General features: G+C 46.6%; 1 protein-coding gene across 3 annotated transcripts; it reads right to left on the bottom strand.

Moving 5' to 3' along the window:
* Nucleotides 1-879: 879 nt before the first annotated feature.
* On the bottom strand, nt 880-18,673 carry LOC102684565 (sodium-dependent lysophosphatidylcholine symporter 1). 3 transcript variants are annotated; one of them, XM_006639693.3, is made up of 14 exons: nt 18,186-18,673; nt 15,347-15,466; nt 14,453-14,577; nt 13,647-13,779; nt 12,579-12,657; nt 11,680-11,849; nt 10,821-10,911; nt 9,958-10,079; nt 8,818-8,901; nt 7,989-8,072; nt 6,836-6,948; nt 4,809-4,952; nt 4,075-4,248; nt 880-3,018 (listed from the first exon to the last, which is right to left on the bottom strand). In XM_006639693.3, exons 1-14 carry the CDS (start codon nt 18,273-18,275, stop codon nt 2,967-2,969), a joined length of 1,581 nt encoding a protein of 526 aa, XP_006639756.2. In that variant the 5' UTR covers nt 18,276-18,673; the 3' UTR covers nt 880-2,966. The 3 variants fall into 3 exon arrangements, with proteins under 3 accessions (XP_006639756.2, XP_015220485.1, XP_069035564.1); XM_015364999.2 differs by lacking the exon at nt 18,186-18,673 and adding an exon at nt 17,644-17,678; XM_069179463.1 differs by lacking the exon at nt 18,186-18,673 and adding an exon at nt 17,298-17,481.
* Between the last annotated feature and the right edge of the window lie 132 nt (nt 18,674-18,805).

The following is an 18,805-nucleotide window of genomic DNA, read 5'->3' as shown; positions in this document are numbered from 1 at the left end:
AAAACAGCATTGTTCAGTGCAAGGGAGATGGATAGAAGGGCCTGTATACAGTTATGAGGGAAAAGTGGATCTCAGGACGCCAGGCATTTGTTTTTTTTTTTTAAATGTCAAAGATAAAAGGGGGTGGGTTTCGCCTCCTCCCTCACCATCGCCATTCGAGATGATTTCTAGATGGTTGGAATAATATTTATGCTGAACGCGGAGCAGCCGCCGAGATTCAGTGCAACTCGCGATTTTATACTGGTTCCGAGAGGGGAATCGGTCACCGTGCTCCAGAGGTGTATTATACCAATTGCACAAAGACATAGGCAAAGTAAAAAAACAACAACAACAACAACATATTCGCATATCCCGGAAATCACTCCAAAGCTGCCCTTGAAATTAACTTGACCGTTTCCGACCGTCTCATACGGTTTCGATTCTAGACCAGGAGACCAGAGATACGGGCAGAGATGTCGCCACAACCACTAGGTGGCAGGACAACTTAACCTTCACCAGTCCTGTCCGTCTCATCGTGATATTCGTCCTGGTGTCCCAGCGCTCTATGGTGTACGTTTACAAGAGAAGCCATGCCTACAGTACTGTATGTCGGAAAGGAGTGCCGTATTTTCATTATCTACTCCATTTCAGAATAAGACGAGGCACAAGTACATCTGGGGGGGGCACACCGTTGGACTCCATAGCACTTAGCAAACATGTTTATGGAAACGCTAAAAAAAACACCTTTCAAATAACTAGAAATGTCAGTAGGGCTCGCACAATTTTTCACAATAGCGCAGGATCAAAACTACATAAATAAATAAAAAATATTTCAGATTAAAATATTGTGAATGTATATAATAACAGTAATGAAACAGCCTGATTATTCATGCAGAACAATCACATTATCAATTAGTATTTATTAAGAACACAACATACAATATATAAACTATGTACTGAAGATATATAGTTCCTTTAACCCATGTATATACAGTATAACTATACCTGGAGATCAGGAATCTTCTGTTATTTGATCTCTTAGGTACTGCAATGGGAAATTTTAAAAACTTTTCAGAAGACAGAATACACAGTCTTCACAGTTATATGAAAAAAAAACCCACTAATTTAGCTATAAGGCTACATCTTTTGTCATTTTTACAGAAAAGAAAAACAAAACATCTGATATATTGCATACTCTTACAGAACAGCACAATTAGAAATATAAGTTTGCCATAGACAGAAATAGTGAAAAAAAAACCTAATAAGCAAAAGGAACCCAGATTTAAGAGAGAAAAAGCAGACAGAATCGACATATTTTACATTCCATATCATATCCAATCTGTCCCAGCTGGCACAGGTGGGTACAAGCTAAACCCCATGTGGAGCTGGGGTGGACAGCTGATGACACCAGCTGTGACACATTGAGAAGCAATAGTACCACAATGGTCTTCATATCCAAAAGGTGATAGTCTCACAGGCGATGTGTATATCCCAGCATGAATCTTGTGCTCCCATTGGTGCTGCACTTAATCCTTCGGAGCATTTTATCTGCTTTGTCCAGGATGATGACTTTCAGAGTTTTTTTTTTTTGGCAGCTAGATCTATGGGCATTTACAAATACACAAAGCCACATCGGAACATGCACCAGCAAATCTTAGCCGTCTCTGTTCGAAATCGAGAACGTAAATGAACGCCTGCTTCAAGGCAACTGGAGTTCATCTGGAAATGACGCTGCATGTCTGGTTGCCCAGTGACCTTTCATGTTTTTTAAAAAGAACAAAGGAGTTGCTACTGCGTCTGTCTGTTTCAGCATAGCTGCAGGCTGAAGGAAGTTCAGGAATACAGTGTCTGGATTGCACAACCTCACCTATGGATACAGAGTACAGGTGAGCATTCCAGAGCACTGTTGCAGCCCCTCTCCTTTGCAAATGCCGAAAGTTCTTCGCAATCCATTCATCTTTTAAGCACTCCATCCAGTTTAGGGCTGAAGCCTATCCCATCGAGCAATAGGCGCAAGGCAGGATACACCCGAGATGGGACACCTGTCACATCAAGTGGCACTGCAAGTCTGAGGATGGGGCCTGAGGTTAGGGTCCTTACAGATATTTATGTCGGGGAGCCAGAGTCTATCCCAGCAAGCAACGGGCTCAAGGCAGGATACACTCTGGATGGACAGCCAGTTCATTGCAGGGCACACAGAACATAAACACAGACACTCACAGCAGGCCCAATCTTCCCCAGAAGCCAATTAACCTTCCAGCCTGTCTTCAGACTATAGGAGGATACCAGAGCACCCCAAGGAAAGCCACAAGAACAAACAGACTCACATAGACAGCTCCCCAGGTCTGGCATTGAACCCAGAGCCCCAGAGCAGTGCTAATCACTGTATCACCGGTCCGCCCTCTTCTCAGTCCATCACTTTCACATAGAGTGGTGGGCCAGGGATGAGAGACCACACAGTCCTGGAGTTGGGAAGATTTAATTTAGGGTGTCAAAGCTGTCCTCCACCCACCCTGAAAAAATCTACTTCTGAGAAAAGCAGTTTTTGGTGGACAGGCACTGCTCTTGTTCCTAAACATGGAGTCTAATCAAGATGAATGACAAATGAGTGTTATATCCACCCACAGACCAGCGTCCCTCTCAGTCCTTTCTGCTGGAGAATTCTGCTATCTAAGACACTGAAGTACTGCAACAGACTGGACTGGAATGGCCGAGTGTGAAATCGTGCTGACCTCGACCAGAGCTCTGCCCCAGCGGACGCAGGGCAGGACACCCGGCGCTAGACAGCAGTAAAATAAAACAGCAGGTGCACATCTGCTGGAGTCAGCAGAGTGCAGCAGGAGACACACAGTGGATTTTCATTTAGTCAGGACTGCGGTGCAGCGAATACATCTGCCTCACTACTCCTTTAAGTCCTGATAAGACTCGTGTCGCCTGACGGGGGAACAGGCTGCAGACAGACAGGGCTGTGGGGCTGTGCAGAGGGATCAGTGCTTCTGCAGAGGAGTGTTCAGATTCATGTTGTTCTCCTTTTTCTCCCTGTGAGGACAGAGTAATGAATATATATATATACTGTATACTGTATGGTAATACAGTTTGAAATTTTGCAACAACATATTTTACCACATTAAAATAATAAAAAAGCTGCATTTATCAGAAGTACCTATTTCTCAGTTCTTTCCCCCACACTTGCAAGGAATCATAAAAACTCCAGACAGCCACTTCTGACACGGGAGGAAGGCCACAGCAAGGAAAAATAAAACCAACGACGGAGGACATTTTCAAAGTACGATTTCTGCTTACAAAACACCACTTGCCATGCAATGCTATTTCTGTGTCTAACAGGGCATGATTAGGCATGCACGCCGCAGGACAACCTGTCTCTGAGTCTGGTGCAACATTGGTTTGGTCACCCTGACATCCTGTCGCTTGTTTCCATTCTTGTGTCGACAGACTTCTTGAACTGGCTGGTAAATATTTGTTTTGCACACAAAAGGTCAGCGAGAGATAAACGAGAAGATATTTCACTTATTTCAGAGGGGCACACTGCAGGCTAAACAGTGCAGGGGACGGGCCGATGTTGCCTTTTCATTTCCAGAACTTCTCCACCCTTCCTCTCACATGAAGTAAAGAGAGAATGGTCTTGTTTTCGTCACTGTACTGTGTACTGTCCCTTTCTATCTCCCTTACATTTTTAAATACATGTGTTAAAGAATATTAAACTGATAACTGCACAGCAAATAGGGAGCACAGTGTCAGCATGTGTTAACCTCTGCTTAGGACACCAGTGGATATTCTGCCAAGGAAGGGCCTTTTTTATTCAATAAAGCACCGTGAAGGTTCGAGAATGGACTAAATGTCATTTTGATGTTTTTAAAGTTTTAAAATTGCTTAAAAAAATTCTCATCTTATTTTGTCCCCCTTTTGCCTGCTGTTCCAATGTATGCACCTAAGCTGGGCTCGCTCATGGGATTACTGAAGCAAAGGGGAAAGTGTTTTCCGACTCCTACTAGGAAAAACCCAAGCTGAATGTCCGCCCTGACCCCTAACCCCTAACCCTTGACCCCAAGGCTAGTCTGGACAGAGGAGACTTACGCTCTCTCCAGCTCGATCTTGATCTCCCTCCGGCGCCTCTCGTCGATGGGGTAGAAGTAAAAGATGAGCATCCCCACCAGCAGCAGCCCGATGGGGGCTGGGGCGAACAGTACCTTCAAGGTCGTGATCACCGCAGGGTTGTGCCTGCAGGCACCTGGCCGGTACCCTGCAAAGCTGGGACACAAAACCAGAGCGAGCGTCACACAGGTTACAAGTTCTTTACAGATGAGTCAATATTGATGTAACAGTGAAGCTTGGTACAGTATGAAACAGCTGTGTTATGAGATATAACAGCGACAATGCCACCTCAATGCCTGCTCTTATGCAATCTGTACTGAAGAAAAGTGCCAGTAGGTGGCACTCTTTTCTCTAGACCAGATATTGAAATGTAACACTCTAGCTTGATGAAGGGAGCCAGGATAGTTATAGGTTCTGTATTCACAGTATTTATACCCTTGCATGTTCATACGAAGATTGCAGAAGAAAAGGAAAGATGAAACCTTTCCCTGGGCTTCGACACACCTGCCAGGTCCATCAGGAAGTTCACAACCACTGTTAATAGTATATTAAAACTGCTGCCTCTCTGTGCCGTTCCTTATGTACCATCAGTATAGTATACTACACGGATTGTAGAGTAACAAAGTAGAACTAAAGCTTTGTTATCTTTTTAGTGCGAGGAGGCTTTTTCCCCAGCACTGCGGTGCGTCACGTCAGAGGGAATCAGAGCCACTTACTGCAAAGCCAAGGTGGAAATTCCGATGGCCATCCCCCCCCCGAATTTATTAAAGAAGACATAGCAGGAGTAAAACAGTGGCTCCAGGTCCTTGCAATTGGGGTTCTTCACTTTGAAATCGTCCACCACGTCCGGCAGCATGGACCTGCGAAAACACACGCACCGCGTCAGGGCTTTCTCAGCAAGACAGCGAAGCCACGAGCTTTCCACTGACTTCCACTTCCGGTCAGTTTTCCAGACACCATAAGACAACGTGAAGCAGGTAGGTGCTGTAGCAGTGACCGGAGACGCAGGTGGCCATTGACTGCGTTTTTCACTCCCCTGTTCAGTGAGACGGACGATCATGACAACACATGGCTGACTGGACTCAGATCGCAGAAACAGCTCAGGTATTCCGGGACCAACATGATAGATGGGTTATAAAAGAAGTCTTGTGTTAGTTGGTCAGAAATGTCCAATAAAGAATAATGTAACGTAATGTAAAGGAGAATGCATTACAACCAACTCCAAATCAACCCATTTATAAATGTTAGTGTATAATTTCTGTGCCTTTTTGTGCCTATGTCACGTGTGAATGTCATTTACAGAAAATGAACTTACACTAGATGTACATTAGCTTAAACGGTAGCATGTGTTAATGTGAGCTGTGAGAGAAAAAAAACACAGGATATGCAAGCTGAAGCACAGAAGTATTTCACTGATAAGGTTTTAATCAGTTCGGGCCGCTTGCACAATATCACAGTTACGTGTCACAGAGTTTCTTGCTCTAAGCTCATCCCTTTACTAGTTTGCCTAGCAGCACCACCCTGCTCCTGACCCTGACCTTGACCCCTGGCCCTACTCCTGACCCCATCCCTGACCTCAACCCTGCTCCTGACCCTGAGCCCGACCCTGACCCCGACCCTGACCCTAATTCACGCTGGTTAGAAATGACTGTGCTGGAAGAAAGAAATTGGTCCACATCTAGTCTGCAAGGATCCCTTACAGACCGACGTTATTTGTGTCCTTTTCATAGCATGAGCCCCAGAGTGACAAGTCAGGCTCTTCCAGCTGGCTTTGTGCCAGTCAGTCAGTCAGTATGTCGAGAGGCGAGGGCAGAAGTGACTGCTCTCTGCGAGAGGTGGGAATAAACATTTTGCAGACAGGACACACACCACGGCTGCAGATAAAAGGCTAGATTCCCCACAGGCCACTGAACTGTGCCACACATGTGGAAACTGCAAGACGTACAACAAAACTCGTCTTGGAAAAAGCATGCCTCAAAGACATCTCTAAAATGATAAAGACTGTTCGCCTTTTTCAAATTTCTTTTGCTACTTCCGCATTGTTTTGTATTCTTCTTGTTTTGTTGTTATCTGTGAACCTTATCTTACTAGCTATACCAGAATCTCGGTTACTGAACTAAATTAAGCAGAGCAGTGGTCCGAAAGAAGATCCCTGTGCAACACCAGGGCTTTCACTCAAATCTAAGCAGTTTTCAAACTAAATACGTGCAGTTAGATGGTACAGGATGCCTACTGCATGGAATTTTAGGATTAATGTTTTATGTGGAACCTTCTGAAAATCCAAATATGAAAATATCAAGTCATGTGCTCTGTATGCAAAGTTATAGAAACTTTTTGGAGCTCTCAAGCCAGAGCCTCAGCTCCAGCAGGCAGAAGTTAATGTACTGCCTGTCCTAGAGCATCATAGCTGGCAGCAGGGATAAAAACCAAACGTGAAAAAACAATTCATCTTATGCGATGGCATAAGAAACGAAAAACCCTGAGAGGTCCCAAGAGCTAGAGATTAACACACTCGGGGCACCTGCTCTCAGAAACACTGGGTCCCACATCTCAGAAGCGGAGGAGAACAACAGCAAAAAAGGGCCATCTTGCACTGGGAAGTATCGGACAACCGATATTTCCCCATTCGCAAGACAGGACGTACGGACAGAGCGCGGAACAGTTGTGCAATTCGATGAGAAAGAGGTAACACTCAAGAGCACATGCAGGTGCCTGGGTGAGTCTGGTAGCGAGGCTGACTCACCATGGCAGTAAGTACAGTACAGCCAGACTGGACCCTGCAACGATCGCCATGACGACATACACAGGCAGGTTACTCCTAACAGAGGCGATGATGATCAGAGCTGGGATGTAGCACTAGGAGGAAGAAGAACAATGACTAACTAGATTAATTAATGTGAAACCATGCCCTAGCAAGTCTACGATAAGTAAGTAAGAGACCTTTTCACTGTGAAGTTAATCACCTTGTTTTTATATTACAATAGCCCTGCAGGTTCAAATACAGAAGTTAGTGACCTTTTAAAGGGATGTTCTGATTGGCAACTTCCTTCGTGTGTGAAGAGACAGTATCGCAACTTCTTTGTCCTAAAATAGCTCTTTGACATTTTGAGATGCAATTCCACTGCTTTCAAAAACACCATCCGTTCTTCAGCCAACAATCGTCTGCGTGCACCGAGGTCAACGCCACACACACACACATGCAGACAACAAGCCGTGCATTTGATAAATATGCAAACTGATATGTTAAAGATATGATAAAGCTGGTGGTATTTGTGAAAGCAGTGGAATCTGGGTGTCCTTTCAGTCATAATAATACCTTTTATTCATGGAGAAAAAACTCAGGGTGCCTAAGTACATAATGTATACAGAATTACAGACTTGGCAGAAATGCTGAAAAGGGCTGGCATGGGTGATCGCCAGTTTCTGGCATTACAGGATCCGTTACAGACATTCTTTTCACAGAATGCAGAATGTACAGTACCTGAGGCCTTCTCTGCCTGCTGTTTTCAAATTGTTGATGACGTGCTCTACTGTTCCTAGTGCGTCTCTAACTAGTTTGCGTGCATTATTCAAATAACATGAATGGATTTTGTTTGGATAAACACGATAGAACGTGTTGAACATTCTTAAACAGCACAACATGAGCCCTAACAGACCAGACCAAAGTCTGGGATATATCACTGAAATAAGCATTGATAAAGTTTCTAAAACTTTACAAAAACAACCCCAAAGTTTCTTTAGAAAGCCTCCATTCTCTGTAGAAACCTACAAGCTGTCAATAGATCATTTTCATAAGGTTGCTATATTAATAAAATTCAATTTAACTACTATTGACTGCATACTGAAAAGTAATGGAAAATGTGACCATCCAGGCATGCCGACTTTGTTAAACTTACCGAAAGACCCACAAAAAGTGCCGTTCTTTTCCCAAACTTCACAAGTAGAGTCTGCCATAGAGGTATTGACAAAGTAGCCGCCACCTAATAGGAAACACCTTTTTAAAATGATTTCAGTTCCGCAGGTTCAGGAAACTTGACTCGCATAGAAAAAATTCAACACACTGATGACATGGCAAATAAATCAATCAATCAAAACAATCTACTGATCTGGGTGTTTTGCTTCAAGCTAATTTCAGAGGAAAATACTTTTCTCTGAATCTGAGGCTCCTCCCTGGAGCACAAGTCTATGTCAACGCACACAGGACTCACTGGTTACAAAAAGAGGATTAAGCAATTGGTCATTTACTAGATCAGGACAAGAAGGACAAACCAGCTTTAACATTCTAAAGCTAGTTTCTTTTAACTGATGATACACACTTGGCTCTGACCATCTCCTCACTGATAAAGTGATACAAGGTCGTCCATTCGAACGTCAGAAAACTGTTTTTTAAATAGTCTAAGCTTCTTCCTTCTCATCATTTCACATTCTACGCTGGTGAACCTTTTAAGAAAATCTTGGATTACGAGGTCCTTCTGAGGCTGATAAAGACACTGATAAAGCAGCTTGTACCAATTTCCTTGCACCTGGGGGAACTGCATTCAGTGGGCGGACTCACATGAAACTGAACTACGTCCAGCACATTCCAGACTATTTAATGTCCAGATGCTCAGAACTTAACTGCTACTTCATACTTCTTACAAAACTGCTAAAAGGCCTTGTTATTTACGGAGAAGTTACAAGCACTGGGAGTCCATTTCCTCGAAAGGCGAGGGCTGTTGTACTTACGAGCAGGATGAGGACGAGGTGTTGGAAGTAGGCGCCAAGGCCCGCAGCATGAGTACAGAATAAGGCAAAGTTCCCCTGCGCCATCTGGGAATGATAAGAGCACTCTCTGACATCAACCTCACACTCTCCTTTCGTTGAGACAGGCATATAAATGTCTCAAAGCACACGTAGTGCTTCCACAAATTACTGTGGTCCTTTACGGTTTAGAATTTAAATGCAGCTAAAAAGAATCACCTGGATTTACCTGAACCTGTTTTTGCATGCTTTTCAAATGTTCAGTTCAGTTCATTTGTCATATGCACAAGTGCAATGAAATGCTTATTTGCATATATACAGAGACAAAGACATTAAAGGAATCACCAAAACCATAAACACAGAAAAGCAGCAGCAACAAAAGCCATTTAAATAGCATAACACTTCTTTTTTTAAAAAGGCAGACAAGCAGTGTGAGAAAAATACCCTCAGTGTGAGCCAGTGGTAGGGGGGGAGTTCTGTAATCTGACAGTTTGTGGGAAGAAACTCTCTCTGAATCTAGATGTCCGTGCCTTTACATTCCTATAACACTTACCAGAGGGAACGGGGGAGAAAAGTGAGAAACCAGGATGACTGGTATCCTTAGCGATACTTCCAGCCTTCCTCAGAGAGCGAGTTGTAAAAATGTCCACAAGAGAGGGGAGCTGTACCCCAGTGATGGACGGGGCTGACCTGATCACCCCCTGTAACGCCTTCCAGTCAGACAACCAGCTGCTGCCAAACCACAAACGTGACATCACCCCTGTGACAGAGCGCGTTTGTGACTATTCTGTGTTTGGTGGCCGCTGGCATGACTGCTCCCCTGAGCCCCCAAAAGAACTCGATCAAAGACCAAACTGCGGAACCACAAGGCGCTAATTCAACACTACCCCCCCCCACCTGCACTGGGTTCCGGTTGGGGTCTGCAGGCACGTCCCTAGCCCCTCTCAGGGCTGATCGCTGATTTGCACACCACGAGATGCAGGGGGTCACGGCACGCAGCACGAGGTCGCCCATCTCGTCCAGCTCCAGCAGAGCCCGACCCACTGTTGCCCAGTAAACCACAGCTGCAGGGCCCCCCCATTCTCTGTGCCCCAGTCTTTCAGCCTCAGCCCCCACAGTGCTGACCTGAAACGCCAAGGAGGCAAAGAGGAATCCGAAAACCAGGCGCACGTAGGGGGTGTGTCTCACTACACACCTCAGGCCCGACAGGTACGACATCTGCAGCTTGTCCAGGGTGCTGAGGGGGGCTGCGGAGGAGGAGGAGAGAGAAAACAAGCATGAAGCTGAATCTGTGAGCCACTGGTCTCCACGAACATTTCAGCAGCTCACCTCTGACCTCCGCAGTCGCATGATGAATTTAACGAAGGCCGCTTGTGCCAGTGCTTAGGCAGAGCTACCGAAATCTCATTCTTCCCACAACTGGTGCTCGTTAAGGCATAAATGTTTTTAAGTGACAGGTCACGCATCTGCTTTGCGATTTGTAAAGCCAAGCGAAGAAATTCCCCTGTCACTGCAGAGATCACCAATCACCACGTGACCGGGACTGGAAACAGAAAGCCCTTGTGCTCGCCGAAAACAAAGCACAGGTCTCCAACGGGCTCGTCTCAGAGAGCAGATTGTTTTTGACAAAAAGGGAGGGCAGCTCAACTATATTTCAATGTTACATGGAAGGGGTACAAGTTACAAAGTACTGGCACAAACAACACCAATGGGTGACTCACACTGATATCCCCCCCCACAAGAGGATGGGATAACTCATCAAAAAGGCACCTAGCAAGAACAACACTGCTGTAGTTCTTAAACCCAGATGTGCAGATTTCATCTAGTGTTCCTCTGCCTCAGCTTAAACTGATATGAATGTCCCCTTACTGGAGATAATAATGGAGCGATACTGAATTGCCTCATGTCTTGAAGGAATGTGTTTTTAGGTGCAGCATGATGAAGGGAAGGAGAGCAATTGTTAAAGCCCTTTCAATGTCCACACTCACCCAATTGTTCCTTCACCCCCAGAAACAGCACCACACAGCAGAGAAAATAAAAGCTTCCGTTAATCACAGCAGCAATCAGGTAGGCCTTCCTCTGATTTCCAAAAAGAAAAAAAGAGTCATTAAGAAACCAGTGATCAGTGAATGGGTTTTGTGAACCAGGACAAATATTTCGTTAATCTTTAAACTACAACTGCCCTTTCATGAAATTAAAAACCTCTAATTTATCTCTCATTACACATTGCTAAGGCAGTGAAAAAACTGGTTCTTTTCAGTGTCAGGACCTGTTATTGGTATCACTTAAACCTCTGAAGACATACAGCCCACGTTTCCATCCTTCAGATAACACTTTTTCACACTTTTTTCTTGTACTAGTGAAGGTAATTAGGGATTTCTGGTTGAGTGCCCCTTTCGTGTCTACATTACAGACCAAACTACCTCCAGTAGGAAGGGAAGAAACGATCTAATGAGGAGATTACGCCACAAACTACGTGGGTCATCCTGTACAGCTGGTGGAGCTGGTACCCCGCTACGGACAGATGCAGGGGGCATTCAAATACAGTACTTCTGTCTCCAACATATTTTAAGAGAGAGTCAGAGTCCGCATTAAAAGGGGAGGAGGGTGAATTAAATGCCCGTTCAATTCAGGTTGGATCCAGAGAATCCCATCTCAATCAATCAATCAATCGCTCCAATTTACCGCACTTCCTAGCAGTAATGGCGGAGTGCACCCGACTGCTGCTCCGCCTCCGCCTTGCGGTTTTTGATTCTAGGTGCTTTGCTCTCCCTGTCAATCGCGGTTGCCATGGCATTCAGGGGGCGGGAGCATGGGCAGGAAGCGGCTCGAGCCAGGAAGACTGACCGTGTCGTAGAGAGTGTCCGTGAGGGCAACGGTCGCGTTCAGGGCCGTGAGGTTGAAGTCGGTGGAGTTGAGCTCGTTGCAGGCTTGTGCCTTCCTGGCGTGGTACACTCCCACGATCTGCCCCTGGATAGTGGCCCCCGCCAACGTCCCAAAAACCTCCACACCCATCCCTGTGGCCCAAAGAAGAGAGCACCATTGGAGTTTAGCAGAGAAATTCACCACTCAACCTCTGCAGGAAGACATTTTCTGTCACACGTATACAGCAACATTTCACCACTAAAATATAGTTCCTCATCCAGTGATGGGCCGCCGTCAAGAAACGTTTTTCGTGACAGCAATCATCATTGAACCATCACAACCAATCAGGAATCACTCAAAGCTCCACCTCAGCCAATCAGGAATCACTTCCAGCCCCATCACAGCCAATCAGAAATAAATCCAAGTTCCATCACAGCCAATCTGGATGCATTCCTAGAACACTTGTGCTGGTCTGTCAGGCCAATGTCAGGTGCGCTCTTGAGTTGGTTGGATGGTTTTCTTCCAAACTGTAGTGTGACACCGTGAGGTCAGCACAACAAGACCCTCACTAGATTTAGACCTTGTCTCAGCCCAAATTACCAGAGTGCTCACACACCCTCAAATGGAATTTATCTGGTAAAACAAAATCAGTTTCCATCAAAAACCAGTTGGCTCCATGCTCTCAAGAGCTCTGAGGCAACTAGACTCTCCTGTCTCTTCTGGAGGCTCATGAAGTGGCTTTTGCACTGCAATGATTGAAGTGTTTTAGAGAACTGTCCCATCAGCAAACCACAAACACAAAACAAAAGCAGAAGAATCAAGTGTCCCGGAGGAGAAAAAAGACCAGAGAGACAAGTCAGAGACAAGTGAGGCCTGCTTACTGAAGGCTGTCGCCGAGTCCCTGTCTTTCTGATCTCCACCCAGGAACATGTTGAGGGATGAATAAGGGACATGGTAGCACTGCACAGGCAGAGAGGAGGAAACGGTGAGAAACATGACAAATTCAAGGAACTCTACAACACCGACCTGGATTTACATATTCAGATCAGACACCTCATACAGAACAGTAGCAAGGAGCTTGGACTCTGACAGAATACATAAGAAAAACTTCCAAAACAGTACATCTCCACAGAAAGGGAAACATTTTTGAACAGGTCTATATCAGATTTCTTGCAAAATGATGGTTTTCTGTTTACTCAGGCATGCTTATCTCACAAATCAGCCAAAACCAGGTTACTCTAGAACTATCAGGGAACAGGCCTGGGCAGAGATGAGGTTTCCATACACCTCAAAATGCAGGTAATTTGATAACCACCCAAAGCTACTCTTTTTGGTGGGACTGTTGATATAGTATCTGTGCTGTTGATAATTTCAAGAAAAACAGCTTAAGGAAATGTTTATCCTACATGAAAAACCATAAACTGTGAGAAGAAATGACTTGCTGACACCAGAGTTTTATATACTGTGTATTATAAAGCATTGCAGAAACAGACAGTTTGCTACACACTTTTTAAAATACACTGTTATTGTGCAACAGCAGTTTGTTTGCCTTCCCTTTCTCTGCTGTTCTTAGTTTTAACAACATGTGAGTGTGGCAGAAAGGAGTGTAAGTAGAAACAATTGTAAATTGGGTGGAATGTGTTATTTATCAGAACATACCCGTATGTTAAGATTATTAGCTTATACACAATCAACAAACTGCAGATTTGACCACTTTTTCTACCATAAACTCATGGCCTGGATGGCAGTGCGAATTTTTTATGGTGTCTTTGTAGCAGGGCTGCTCATTTTGAAATGGCAGGGCCCTGCAATGGAAACGCATAACAAGGGAACATAAAGTAATGCTCCTAAGGGATGGCAGGGGCCAGGAGGAGGGTCTCACTGGGACAGAAGGCGAGGGACGGGGAGGTAGGGGCGATGTGGTCCGGCCGCGAGGGGTAAGATCTTACACTCATGAAGGTCTGGAAGAAGCAGTACATGGAGAAGTACCAGAAGAAGCTGAGCTGGGAGGACATAGTGTCTTTGGGGGTTGACCAAAGCAAGACATAGGACAGCACCCCGAACGGCATGGTGAAGACAGCCCTGCAAACACAACACAAGAGCAGGGTCACACAACACAAAAAGCTCACTCCGCTTCATATTCAAAGATTTGAAGACAAGTAACAGGGGGCTGAATATTTCAGTACAAAGAAGATCAAGATCTTAACTTCTGAGGAAGACACTGAACACAAGGTAAGAGATGAGGCACAATCCAAAAGCTGCATCTTTGAACATCCTTCCCTTTCCTCTCACCTCTCGCGGCTTCACCCCGTCTTCGTCGAGTTCAGGGGTGTGTTTTGGGGGGTGGGGGGGGGTGTGGCCGTGTGGGAACACGCCAACTATAAAAAAAGTCATCCTTGGCTTGCAAAACAAATGGCTTGAAGCAGCCAAAATCTCAACATGTCTTAAAGCAAGCCAAACACACTAGAACAAAGGATGCTTTCAATCACTGCTTCACAGGCCTGCGACAACTCAGGGGTTCCTGCACTGCCACAGCTTTAAAACACAGCTGCGGTCTCGCAGGCTGCAAAGCACAACTCCGATATCGCAGAGTACTCCTATCCAGGTTCAGGAAGGGAAGTGAGTGGGGGGGGCGCTCATGCCTCAGCAAGATTTTCCCAGCGATTTTAAACTCCTCGTGCGCAGGAATGATGACTTCAGTCCAGCACAGCCCGAGGACTACCACAGGCGAGGCTAGATATTGGGGTACACTTACCAGGGGATCAGCTTGCCAAACCTTGTTTTCCCACTTTTGCTGACCACATAGCCAATGAGGGGGTCCGTGATGGCGTCCCAGGCGCGTCCCAAGAACAGGATCAGGGACACGTAAAAGGCCTCCATCTAAACCAGAGAGGAGGGAAGCTGGTGAAACCCATTGGGAGGCTGGAGTGGCAAAGACAGATCCAAGTCCGACTGTAAACACAGCTGAGGCTCTGTGCCTCTGTCACGGTGAAGTGGCAGAGGGAGGCTGGATGGAATTCAGAGGTGGAGACAGTTCAATTGCAAATGTCAACCGGTCAACTCAAGCCAACAGCAAACTGAACAGGTGCCCTGCTACCCTGCTCTTGCAGCCCCTGAGGGCCTGTGCAAAATGAAACAGCCCTGTTAAAATCCCTCGTCTCCGAGAAGACCGTCTAGATGGGCAACGTTAGAATTCTCTTCGAGGAGAAGAGGAAATGTTACTTTAAGGAACCATATCGCCTCTGCAGAGAGAAAAACCAGACGCCTCAAGAACAACAAAACTGAGACAGAAAAAAAGATTTCCTTCCCTTCTCTGACACATACCCTTCCTTCCGAAAACTCACAGAACAAAAGGGAATTCTCAGAAGCTGTACTCTGCAGTTCAACAGGTTAATGCGTTTACAGCCAAAACCCGTTTGTTCAGCATGTAAAAAAGCCCACCAAGAATGGACTATTTTACGGGAAGCTTCACCGGGCCTCAATTCTCCTACGTAGCAATTAAAAGTTCAAAACACGCAACTGAGAGACAGAGGTCCTCCAGCACCAGGGTCAGGAAACGCTGAGAGAGGACCTGGAAGACTACCGTGGAACTGTAATGTCAAGTGGGATTCGGACGTGCTGGACCTCTTCCAGCCCCGGACCTACTCACCTGGACCACATCCAAGAGGAAGATCTGCATGAAGAAGCCAATCGCGTTCGATGTCATCTGATAAGGAGCCCCGCCGACTGCATAGCAGATCTTCCTGCGGAGCGGCATCGCCGTGGGCTTCTGGAACGAGAGGACACCCATGTCACAGGCGTCTAATCCTTTTCTAGCCTCTTCCTCCAGCTCGGGGTCTGACCCAGCAAGCAACGGGCGCAAGGCAGGGAACAGCCCATCCCAGCGCCCACACAGGCACAAACACACACACACACGCACACACGCACACACGCTAACACGCTAACACAAGAGGGCTGATGTTCCTAGAAGGAAATTAACCTCCCAGTGTGTTTCGGGATTGTGGGAGGAAAATGAAAGAAAACCCACAGGAACACATTTGCATGATTTGCATTTTTCCATGATCCAGCCGTCTCCATATCTCCGTTATTTTTCAGGTCTCGCTTTATTTACATGAGCTCTCCGAATAACCAACACTATCACCTCTACTGAAACCCCATATGGCATTATGACAGCATTCGCACTCGTTAACGACAACTGTGCCAAAGAAATTCTGCACAGCATTAAAGCACATCTGTCACAGCAGGTGGCCGAGCAGGTCTTAGGGTGAGGGCTGAGGTAGGGCCTTAAGAAGACTTGCGCAGATACAGGTTACACCCTTCCATCCGTTTTCTTACAGCTTCATGCAAGTCCAGGTAGCGGGGGAGCTGGAGCCTATCCTGGCAAGCAGCTGGCGCAAGGCAGGATACACCCTGGAGAGTGTGCCGGTCCATCCCAGGGCACACAGACACAGGCACGCACTCACACCAGGGCCAGTTTTCCCAGAAGCCAGAAAACCTCCCAGCACGCCTTTGGAACGCTTCACGAATTTGCCTGCCATGCCAATCTCTTCGGTCTCGTTACAATGTTTGGTATTTGTGCCGCCGAAGCACGACGTCTCTGGACTGTGGGAGGAAACCCACGTAAAGACAGACAAGCCGCACCCAGATCGCACCCCGGGTCAGGAGCTGAACTCCCAAGGACCCGTCACACTTTCTGGAAACAAAACAGCGGGAGAGGGTTTGGGAGTGCTACTGCATTACTGTCTGCCCGCACTAGCCTCTCTCCAGGTACAGCGCTGCCGAGTTAAGTGACGGGTTTTCAAACTGCAGGGGGGTGTGTGATAAATCGTCTGTCAGTCGGCACATCCACAACACGCAGAAGATTAAAACTCATGTACCTTAGCTCCCTCTCCACCCTACTGAAGTTTAGACGGGCGGGCGACTTCGTCTCTGGAGCTACGCAATACAGTATACAGAAGCATACTGGTTACTTCAGCTCCGCACCACTGCTGTACAGTAGTACTGTATATATCTATAGCATTCACATAACACACACGTCTGGTAAACAGCATCTTAAAAAGATATTTTGGATACAGGAAGTCAGTTTCAGTATTCAGTATTCTAACAAGAGACTCGCCCTTTTGTGATATAATTTTAAAAATCGTTAAGCTTGTTTTTGTTTTTGTCCAATGGAATCTCGAGATAATACCGAATTGCTCGGTCTGCATCACTGAAGTGGGAAAAGGGATTTCGGACAACACTGCGGTTTCAACAGGTGGTCAAAGCCCAAGCGATCTCTTCGTTTTCCCTTCTCTCTCTGCTTTTCTTGTTCTAGGAACTGCATTTCCATCTCATTCGCGACCCCAGCAAAACCCCAAAGATTCGAATGCCATTCGACACCCGAGATCAATCTTGTTTTGTTTTTGTTTTGTTTTTTCCGGGCAGACTGGAGGTTTCTCTAAGGCGAAGGACAAATGGGACCACCTGTTACCAGCACTGCCGGCAATTAATCCTCATGATTCAATCTCCTCTTCCTTCACTATTTCAGCCCTCCGTTCAGTCCTAGTCCTCGCTCGGTATTCGGGATCCATCTGCCCCCTGAGCTTGCATCGTTCTCGAACCTCTGACCACCGACACGAAGGCCCATCGGGTCTCGGACCTCTCGTCTCCCCTCGCTGATCTCTCAACCGGGATTCGACCTCCAGCCTGGAGCTACTGACCGCTCTGCTGCCCCGCCCTTCTCGGACTGTCGTGGAGACCTGCACTGGGCTCATAATAACTCGCTCGCAACATCACCACTATCTGCACTGGTATTGCGATACTTCGCCCATTAAAAAAAAGGAATCCCGAGACCTGGGAGATGTAACGGTACAGGACAATACAGAAACCAGACACCCCATTGAACCGACCGGACAGGGGTGTCGGTGTGTTCATACAGTATGAACTACATTTAGCGTCACTGCATACCAACGTTCGGACCGTGCACGTCGGCTGAAGTCCGAGCTCATAGCTCAGATATCCAATAAGGGCTTTAGTTCAAAATGAATTGCATTCAAACTTGGGGGATGGCAAAACATAACGTGCACTTTACCCCCTGCCCCAGGGGGTCTCTGCGGGAGGGCGTGACGTCAGCGTAAAAGCCTCCTCAAAATGAGGTTTCGTGGCACATTGCATAAGACCAGATCTTAACAAAGAGAGTTTGCCGAGACGTTTCCCAACACAGTCGATAAGTAAAGTTCGGGGCACGCTTGCACGCCAATTTCATGAAAACAGGATACCAAACTTCCCACGCGCTGTATTTCTAGCACTTTTTCTCATTTTAAGAAAGCATCGAACTGAAGTTTCATCACACTCCGCGTACTAACCTCTAAAATGCTTTACATGCATCGCTTTTTTTTAAAAAATAAAAAATAAAAAAAGGCAAATACAAACGTAAAGAAAGCGCAATGCAATAGATCCCCTAAAAGTTCTGTAGGTTTGGAAAGCATTCCCGATGGAGGTGAACTTACACCCTCGGACCCTGCGCCAGCGCCGAGCGCGGTGCTGATGTCGGGCTCCCGTGCCGTCGCGGTCTCGGGACCTTCCGTCGCTCCATCCATCCCGCAGCACGCGCTCGGGAACACACGCTCGAGGAGCTCCGCTGGCCACGGACCCGGGCGCGCTTATATGCGCCTCGTCACGCATCTGGTGGAAATCCTCCCCGACCGCCGCGGTTTCGTAACCCGCGTCGCGGAAACGGCTGTGAGACCTCTCCGGCTTTTTAGGGGCCGTGGCCCCGGGCCGGGAGAACCGAACCGCCTCCGGAACCGGCGGCATGAAGTCCGCAGGTTTCTGCGTTTCAAAGGGAAGCCTCACTGTAGAGACCAGGAACACCGCAACCGCGTCAGTTCCCCTTGTGGTCCTTACTCCATGGGTGTGCGTTTTTTTTATTGCGGGCTGTCTACCAAATGTCAGCTTTAGTTTTGTAACGGGCTGCAAGATACACTGTTGTTATGCAGCTCATTAAAATAAAAGGCGGCGGTGAAGCGTGACAGTTGTTTCTGCTGAAACAAGTTACTTTTTCCCTCCCCCGAAAAGGGCGTTAATCGCCTAATATTGTTCCCACAGAACATGTGGCATCTCTCGCCCT

Source organism: Lepisosteus oculatus, chromosome 16 (assembly GCF_040954835.1).
Source record: "Lepisosteus oculatus isolate fLepOcu1 chromosome 16, fLepOcu1.hap2, whole genome shotgun sequence".
NCBI lineage: Eukaryota > Metazoa > Chordata > Actinopteri > Semionotiformes > Lepisosteidae > Lepisosteus > Lepisosteus oculatus.
This window is presented reverse-complemented; position numbering and strand designations above follow the sequence as displayed.

Bases quoted from the DNA above. Each gene is read 5' to 3' on its own strand.
- LOC102684565 (XM_069179463.1), bottom strand. From the start codon at position 17,450: ATGAGCCCAGTGCAGGTCTCCACGACAGTCCGAGAAGGGCGGGGCAGC. The intron at 8,902-9,957 runs GTCAGCACTGTG...TATCATTCCCAG, and splicing joins TTGCCTCCTTGGCGTTTCAG to ATGGCGCAGGGGAACTTTGC. The intron at 8,073-8,817 runs GTAAGTACAACA...GTTTCCTATTAG, and splicing joins ACCTCGTCCTCATCCTGCTC to GTGGCGGCTACTTTGTCAAT.